The sequence below is a fragment of the Neophocaena asiaeorientalis genome, unplaced genomic scaffold (assembly GCF_003031525.2).
Source record: "Neophocaena asiaeorientalis asiaeorientalis breed wild unplaced genomic scaffold, Neophocaena_asiaeorientalis_V1.1 scaffold78, whole genome shotgun sequence".
Classification (NCBI taxonomy): Eukaryota; Metazoa; Chordata; class Mammalia; order Artiodactyla; family Phocoenidae; genus Neophocaena; species Neophocaena asiaeorientalis.
The window spans coordinates 18,355,047-18,363,985 of NW_020175018.1; the positions used below are offsets into that span (position 1 = coordinate 18,355,047).

Here is an 8,939-nt window from a genome sequence, read left to right on the forward strand (position 1 = left end):
CTCATCAAGTGCCAAGCGCGGAGCCACCGTCAATTCTGGAGAACTGGTCAGGCTGGGCCTCCGGGAGGGGCCTTAGATGCCCTCGGGACCCACCTCTTGGGGTCGCAGCCAGGCCTGGACGGCAGAACCCAGAGTATCTAAGAAGCTTCTAACCAGCAGCACAGTGGGTGACCAGAAGAGCAGCCTAGGCTCCGAAGAGGCCATGCCTGGGGTCCGGGCTCTGCCGTCACCGTGTTGAAGGTTTAATCGTGTTATCTTAGAATTCGTGTTCTCGGAGCGACACTGGATGGGGTGATGGAGTGATGGAGAGACTTCTGCTGGGGGACCTCCTACCCCCTGCACCTCTCAGGACTGCCCTCTGCCCTCTGGGGAGCCAGGATCTGACGGAGTCTCCGGTGGGATCCCAGGCACTCACTCCACAAGCTCCCCACGCCCAAAGGAGCACGACATTAACAGCAAATAAGAACACTCGTATTGTTCGGGAGAGGCCCTTGGAGGAATGAGAAAGTTTTGTCCCGCTTGGTGAACAAGGGGCTCCCCGTTTTGCACTGAGCTCCACAGGTCACCCAGCGGCCCTCGGAATGGCTGCCTGCCAGCCCTGATGATGCCCGGGGCTCCCTGGAGAGTCATTGAAAGAAATGGCTCGGAGCCCCCATCTTGGTTCCCACTGTCCCCTCTCTGGAGCCCTTCTTTCACACCCTTCTGGACGTGCTTGGCCCTCCAGATGATTTTCTGAGGACACCTCCTCCAGGAAGCCCACCAGGTGGCCCAGCACTTCGACCTGGCTTCTCGCACTGAGCGGGATCTTCCCCGGCCTGTGGCTGTGACCCCACAGAGCGGGGGCTACTCCTGGTTCACACTGTATCTTAGCACCTGCCAGGGCCCAGCATCTCTAGCCAGGTGCTCAGTGCATGGAAGGGTGGATTTGTCCGGCAGTCCTTCAGGGTGACGGTGAGGTGTCCCCGCCACTCTCTGTGTGACCCTGGCTAGAGATGTTGTGGACACCTGTTTTTTCAGAAGGAGATTATCTTTCCACCGGAGCTTTCTGGATATCTGAAGAGCTTGCAAACAGGAAATTGGGCACATTTCTGAGGGGAAGCGAGGTGAAGCGTGGGAAGACAAGGCGGAAGGGGAAGAGCCCACTTGGGGAAGGGAAGGGACGGGGTGGGGGAGGGGTGCAGCGGGCCATGGGATGACCAGTTTGGGTGGTCCTGGTGGTTGGACAGTCACGCCGGGAGCTGGGCCCTGTCCTGCACAGCCAAGTGTCTGAAACAGAGCTCAGAAAGACGGGGACCAGAGCCGGAGCCCCTGTGAAGTGGGTCCTCAACCCTGGCACCCAGAGGCCGGCCAGCACGGCCTGGAGGGTGACGACCTCTACCCTGTCCCCCGATGTCCTGCTGCCCACCCAGAGCCTGGGGCAACCCTGGGCACCTTCTGACAGCAGAGCTCTTGTACCCAACAGGGACTGGGCCACTGCGGGACCATGTGGCCCGTCTGGAGGTGGTTGGCCAGGACTGGAGGAGACGCAGGCTCCAGAGGGAGGCCCAGCAGCCAGTCCCTCCCTGTGAACTCTCCGGGCTGACGCTCTGGGCCTGGGCTGGCCGTTAGGGAGGACCCACCCCCACAGACCACTGGAGCTCAGCAGGCCAGACCACAAAACAGAGTCCTCCCCCTCCCTCTTTGTCAGCACTGGCATTTTCTATTAGGCCAAGTCTCGAGGTTCGAGTGGGGGGACTTGGGGTATTTAGAAAGAGCCTCCTTTGTCCCCAAATCTGGAGCAAGGACAGGGCCCCGGGAGGCCCTGTCAGGGCTGGGAAGTAAGCCTGCCGCTGGCGCTCCAGGGACAGACCACTGCCGGGCAAGGGGCAGTGGGGCTGGCGGGAGCTGCGTCCTTGAGCTCCTGAATTTCACTGCCTGCCGAGGCGCGCAGGCCGAGCCCGGCTGTGCGGGGGTCACCTCCTGCCGGGACAGCCCCTCCGCTGCCGCAGGGCCTGTCCCTATGCCCTCCGTGACACTATGAGACAGAGACGAGGTGCTCCAGAGCTAAGAAGGGGCGGGGCCCTTGCCCGGCTCACCAGAGGCAGCTGGAGCTGCTCATTTCCAGTCATTAGCTGAGGACAACACGAATGTTGTCACAGCCTCAGTTGCAGAGGCCCCGGATGGTACTCCAGCCTGGGGACCCCCACGGGAGGAATCAGGAGCATCGATACCCAGACCCCCTCCCACCAGGGGCAGGAGGGCCTCAGTGGGTCGCTACACAGAGAGCCAAGGGCTGCTGTGCCGCGCTCTGGCGCTGCGGGTCGGGTGTTCAAAACGTGGAGGACGCAAACGCAGCAGCTGGCCCCGCTCTGCTGGGCCGGCTGAGCAGACAGACAGCTGTCCGGGAGGTGGGAGCCGTGTGGCATTCCGGGCATTTCAGCACCTCTATAAAACCAGCCTTCTCCACGCCGAGGGGCCCGAGGGGGGGGAGGGTGGGCGGGACGGCTCCCACTCCCTGCTCCCCAGGCTGTGGCTGCCCCGCCAGCGGCCCCCACCCTGCCCGGGACAGGCCCTGCCAGGTCCCGTTGGGACCAGCGCCACCTGCTGGGGAGAGGAGGGATGCGCCTGGGGGCCTTGGCGAGGAGCATACGCCAGGGGCCAGTCTCCCTCCTCTCCCGGCCTCAGCCTCCTCCTCTGTAAAATGGGGAGAGAGAGACGTCCACCCCCCGCCTCCAGCTGCTGGCACGGCCCAAAGGGACAAAGTAGGAAGAGAGCTCGGCACATGCTGGCCCTGAATGAATGTCTGTGTGTGTAAATGGTTTTCAGACACACACAGGGGTTCGAATGGAGAGCTCCCCCGCACCAGGGGGCAGGAGAGGCCCAGGGCTAATATTAACGCGGAGGCAAGCCCGGCAAGGGCATCCTGGCAGAAGGAGGGCGCACCGCCTGTGGCATCCCCTTTGGCCCAAGCACCAGCCGGTGTGGGTGGGGTGGAGTCGGGTATCGGAGGCCGGCCGGTCGGCTGGCGGGACCACCGGAGCCCAGAAGACGGGGAGGCCAGAGCACGTCTCTGCTGCCTCCCAGCGCAGCCCGATCCGGCTCCCCCTACCCTGTGCCTGGGGGCACAGCACCCCCACAGCAACCGGCCTGCTTCTTCTACTCTGCCCCACCCAGCTCCCCAGGCCAATCGCTTCCCTGGTCCCAGTGAGGACCGAGGGTCCTTTAAGTCCTGTTCAGAGCTGGACGCCTTCCCCCGAGCCAGTTGGCCTGTCTCCAGGCGGCCAGGTCTGCGACGGGAGCCACACACAGGCTGCACCCCGACCCCCATTCTACGCTCCGCCCTCCCCCAAAGCGCTGCTCAAGTCCCAGCCTTTCAGTAGGGGGGGGGTTCCTTGGGCCACCCCCGCCCCCAGGCTGGCCACCTGTCTCCCCGCTTTGGGGCAGCCCCTCTCGGCCCCCTTGGTCCTTAATGGTTACAACACATGTGCGGCTCCCCTCCTGCTTCCTCCATCACCTCCCCCTTCTCTTTTTCCCCTCCCCAAGCTTGCAGCCCCAGCCCTGGAGTTTACAGCTGCAAAACACACACACACACACGCGCGCACAGAGTCATGCACAAAACCAACTGTGGAATGTTTTCCTGCTCCTGAGCGGGGTTACCGCTCCGGACAGTTCTCTCCTAGCACCTGACCTCTAATCCATCTCCTCGCCACACGATTTCTACCCCTCCTGGAAGCTGGGGCTGGGGGCTGGGGCTGGGCAGAAGCGGGGTGTGGAGAGGCGGGCCGGGATGATCGGGGCCCCCATGACCAGCTTGCAGGGGGTCGCCTGCCTCTTACCCAGAGCTGCACACACGGCACGATCTCGTTTTCCCATTTGGAGAGGGAACGGGGCTCCTAAGTGCCAGACTGAAATGCCCTGCAGCCCCGCCTCCCTGGCCTTTCATTCATTCTTTCCACAGAGTCATTCATTCAGCCAGTGTCTGCTGACCACCCACCACGTGCCAGGCCTGGCCCCGGACTTGGGTGGTGAGCTGACCAGTCGAGCAGTGGGCACACACCCCAAGCAGCCCCGCACCAACCGCACGACACAGAGAGCTGGAGGCCCGGACGGGAACGAGTGGCGTGCTGGGGGCCAGCGCAGAGCACCCCAGCTTGCCTGAGCCGGGTGGGGACCCGTCCCCACAGATGTCAGAGGAGGAGGGGGTGAGGCCGGGAGGAGGGGCGGGGTCCGAGCGTACCGTGGAGGCTGGGGTGTGCTGTGGGGGACAGGGCTGGGCGGGGGTGGCCCCACGATCCCCGGAGAACTTGGACTTCACGCTGAGGGCTGAGGGTGCCTTGGAAGGCGCTTGAGCAGAAGAATGACGTGACCACGCGTACTGAATGGGACTTTTCATGGCAAACAGCAGATATGGCCCCCAGCCAACGTATGATAAAAAAAAAAGAGACTTCTGGAAAGGTGTGAGGGAGCTCCCAGATGGAAGGAAAGGTGGGTCAAGCGTGCCCAGGGGGCGTGGGACAAGCCGGCAGCCTCTCCTCGAGGCGCCGACATGCGTGGGCACCTCCTGGCCTCGCCCCCGCTGTTCCCATACTCCAGATTCCAATTCCCAGGAGAACAAAATCCCGCGTAGCCACCCAGCGACCACAGGAACAAGCCACTGGACACAACGTGACTGAATCTCAGGGACATTCCGGGGCAGTGAAAGAAGCCAGCCCGAAAGAGTGCACACCGCGTGAGTCCATTTATACAGGCAAAGTCAAGCGTGTGGCAGAAACCTGAACAGTGGCTGCCCCTGCTGGGGCCTCGAGGGCTGTCCTGGAGTCACGGGGACGCAGGGGTGGTCACAGAGCACATGTCAGAACTCATCGAACCGTACATGATAAATCTGTGCATTTTGTTGTAGGCGACACCATTATATCATGATGAAAAACAAAACGGAATAAAAGCTGTCCTTTTGCTGGCAACAAATAAACAAAAGAATTAATCAGTCAAGCAATGAATCAAGCAGTCCCTCCAGGGAGAGAGAATTGGCCTGGGTAGCTCACACACTCCCATCGTTCCTTGGCCAGGCGGTGTAGGGGGGACCCTGCTGGCCAGTTCCCCCAGGCCTCTTCAACACAGGAAGGTAATTTCCCGAAGGCCAAGGAATGCTGAGAGGGCTAGCATCCCCCTTGCAATGGGGACACGGTAGAGATCGTCCCGTTCTGTGTACTTCAGGTTTGAAACTATGTAACCAAATAGAAAAGAATGTTAGTTTCATCTGTTTAGTTACCAAGGAAGCCTGTTTGGGGCAACAGCGGGGGAGTCAGACATGCCTGTGGGCTGGTAAATTGGGAGACCTATCTACAGGGTCCTTTTAGTGATTAGAATCTGCTGAACCTTGTGTTCTCTGACCTCTTGCCTCCTGTGGAGCCTGACTCAGGCGGCAGAGTCTGCTCTCATTCTGGACTCCGGAGCACCTCGGGGAGGGGCCCGGGGCCAGGATGGAAAGTGGCTGGACATCGGCGATCGTGCTCGTGGGGACGGACTCTTCTCCGAAGTTGCTGCCTCGGAGAAAAGAAGGACGGTCTCCTTGACTCGACAACTCTGACCTATCCAAAAAAAAAAAAAAAATCAGAGACAAGTGCTGATCACATGGTACATCAGCTGTTGAACCCTCTCCACGTGCTGCTGGACACGTGTACGCACACCCCTGCCTCTCTTCAGGGCATTTAAACCACAGCTGCCACCGGAGCCCCTGGTGCAAGGAGCGGGCCTTCTCCCTTTCGCTTTTCTGCCCTGGAGACCCGGGAGGCCTACACCTACCTCTCCCCCCCAGCCCATGGGGACTCTGGTGGCCAAACTGCTCCTACCCACACTCAGCAGCCTGGTCTTCCTCCCCACGGTCAGCATTGCTGCCAAGAGGCAGTTCCACATGGAGGCCATGGTCTACCTCTTCACCATGTTCTTTGTGGCGGTAAGTCCGGGGCCCTGGGGATAGGACCCACCCGGGGGCCCTCCCAGAGACGGAGGACAGGGGCTGTCTTTCCACCACTTTGCTGTATCGGGTGATGAAGAAAAGTGATGATGGGGAGGTGGAGGAAAGAGCCCAGAGACCAGGAGAGAGGGCTGTGGGCCCCCCTTCACCTTCCTGGACCTCAGTTTCCCCAGCTGTGGCAGGAAGTCACTCTGGGATTGGTGTGTGCGAGACCAAGCCCACAGTGTGCCAGGGACAAGCCCCTCCAAGATCCCCCTTTTCTTGCCAACCACCCAAGGCTCCTCCTGGCTCCAGCTCCCCTCTTCACCCCCGCCCCCCACCACGACTCTCCCTGGTACTCCAGGCCCAGGAGGGGGCTCGCAGGGCTCAGGGAACGTGTAGGGCCGGGGGAATCTGGTTCCAGGATTCTGCAGCTGGCCTCAGTTCAGCAGGGCCTGCTCACGTCGGCTTGTCTCTCCTTCTTGGGGCCTACGTCTCTCTCTGAGTCCTTCTTTCTCTTTCTATTTATATGTCTGGCTGTCTGTCTCTCTCTCTCTCTCTGTCCCCCTCCCCCGTCTCCCTGTGGGTCTCTTTCCCTCTGTGTTTCTCATACTGGCTCGCTCTGTGTCTGGTTCTCTCTGGATTTCTGGAGCCATATCCTCACGGAATTTACTCTCTTTGTAAATTTCTTGGTGTCCGTCCCTAGCTTTGTTGCCCTCGTGTGTCTCTCTGGCCCTGTCTATCCATCCCTCTAGCTTCTGTCTGTCTGTCTACCTACCTATCTATGACCTATCTCTCTAATCCGTCATCTATACCTATATCTAATCAATCACCTCCCTACCTGCCTCATTAGCCAGCCATCCACCATCTCTCTACATCTTAGTGCCTTCCTGCCTCCCTGTCTGTGAGCCTCTGAGGCTCCTTCCACCCACCCTTGCCGCTGGACCCCCAGAGGGGCCCCACTCTCTTTTCCTCCATCATCTTCCATCAGACCCAGCCTTGGTTTAAACCCAACTCCCTGATGAAGCGTGCTCGGGGAAGGTGAGGGTTCCCGGACTCCGTGTGGCAGTGCCAGCCGTGCGTGGGCCCCCCTCAACCCCGGGCAGCAGGGCCTCCCCGGGCAGCAGGGCCTCCCCGGGCAGCAGGGCCTCCCGGCTCCTTCAAGGAATCTTGTCGAAAGCCATTTCATTTGCTGCTCACGGGACCCCAGCTTGGGTGAGGGCCAGGAGGTCTGCCCGGCAGATGAGGAACCAGAGCCGGGCAGACAGGGGGCTTCTCTGTGGGTACAAGGGCCCAGGGCCAGGGAGAGGAGCCGGGGTCTTGTCCTCCAGGCCCATGTTGGACCCCGCCCCCGAAACCACAGTCACCGCCAGGCCACCCCTCCCCACCGGGACTGAGCTGACCCCACAGCTGCCTCTGCGGCTGGCCTCAGAGGCCCACCCCGCCCTGCCCCGCCCAGCCAGAGTGGCAGGGACAGCTGCATCCGGCGACAAGTGTCCCCGGCCTAAAGACACAATCAGGCCCCTTCTCCCAGAGCCCCCAGCGGCATCATCGCCACTTCTGCCTCCTGTGTGGAGTCTTCTGTGTTCCCACCGGGACCGTCCTGTGACAGCTGCTGGACCCGTGCTGCGTGTCGTGTCGCATGGAGTCCCCTGGCCCACCCCACGGAGCAGGGGCTCTCGTCCCCGTTTGACAGGGGCCCTCCACCCCAGCCCTAGGGGCAGTCCGCCGCTTGTCAGAGCTCACGGCCGGGACCTGCCAGGCCGGCCTCCGGAAGCCGCACCCTCTCCTGCCAGGCATCCAGCCACCTGCCCCCCGTGCCCCCGACCAGCGCCGCGCAGAGCCAGGTCTGCTCGGTCGGAAGAGGGAGGGAGACCTTGCGGGCACAGAGGCTGAGGGCCCACTGCTGCTTCGCCCTGATCCTTGGCAGGTGGTTCCCCCCTGAGTCTCCAGCAGGGGTGAACCGAGGGCCTGGGGGGAAAAGCCCCTCCTGGGCCAGCTCTCCTTCAAACCGCTCCAAAGCCTCCCTGACGCTGCATTCACAGGCAAACACTTGGCCGATTGTAAGCCAGCTCTAGGCTGGGACGAGGCGGGTGACAGGGCACAGACCGCGTCCAGAATCTCAGAGTGATTAAGCCTTTAATCGTACATCGCGATCTGTGCTATGCAAGAGAGACAATGGGTACAGAGACAGCAGGGCTCAGCTGGGGGTGGAGGAGAAGTAGTTCTGGAAGGAGCCAGAGGGCAGGAGAAGAGAATCCATGTCACTCACAGGGCCTGGCTCTGCCTGCCGGAGCCATGGGGAACAAGTGTTCTTCTCCCTCCTCTATCCTGGAGATGTGAGCACCTTGATCATGCCCCACCTGAAGCTTCTCTTTGCTGAGCTAAACAGTCATATCCACCGCCTGATTCCTTCCCTCCAACCTGTTCTTTGCCAGTGGCACTTCAAAGGGTGCAGCTTCCGAAGCTCAGCACAGCTCTCTGCGGGGGGGGGGGGGGTGTCCCGGGAAAAAAGTACCGTGTCCTCCCCTGTTCTGGACGCTACATCTCTGTTAATGCCTCCTCGATGCACCTTAGCTTTAGTTCACATGAAGTTGCAGCCAGTGGAAGCTCTAAATCGACCTCAACTTGCTCGACTCACCAGATGACCCAGGGCTCTCACCACCCCTGCTCTCACCGTAGCATCCCTGGCACCTCCAGATGTGGGCTGCTGTCCTGCACGCCTCTCCATCCAGCTGAGCTGGGCTAACCAAGCGTCGACTGTGCTGGGCTCCAAGCTTGTTTATGCCCTTGAGCTTGTCAAAATAATTACATCATGTCATTAAATATTACTTAAAATGATGAAATGTGTAAGCGAAAGGAGACGGTTGTCCAGAAATAAGTTGACAGCTTTGAAAATACAGACATTTTGCTTTAAAATTGCTATTAAATTAGGTATCTGGCAGACAACTATAGGAGTGTGGGGGAGGAAGGAGGGCAAGGAGGATGCTGCTTTCAGCACCTGCCC

The 8,939-nt window shown here is 60.7% G+C and overlaps 1 protein-coding gene across 1 annotated transcript in view; it reads left to right on the forward strand.

Annotated features, from left to right (window-relative positions):
- The first annotated feature begins 5,686 nt into the window (after nt 1–5,686).
- The window catches only part of MYMK (myomaker, myoblast fusion factor), an 8,862-nt gene continuing 5,609 nt past the window's right edge, over nt 5,687–8,939 (forward strand). The window contains exon 1 of the mRNA XM_024762352.1: nt 5,687–5,932. Coding sequence (XP_024618120.1) covers nt 5,798–5,932 — 135 coding nt within the window. The 5' untranslated portion in view covers nt 5,687–5,797. The remainder of the gene's footprint in view (nt 5,933–8,939) is intronic.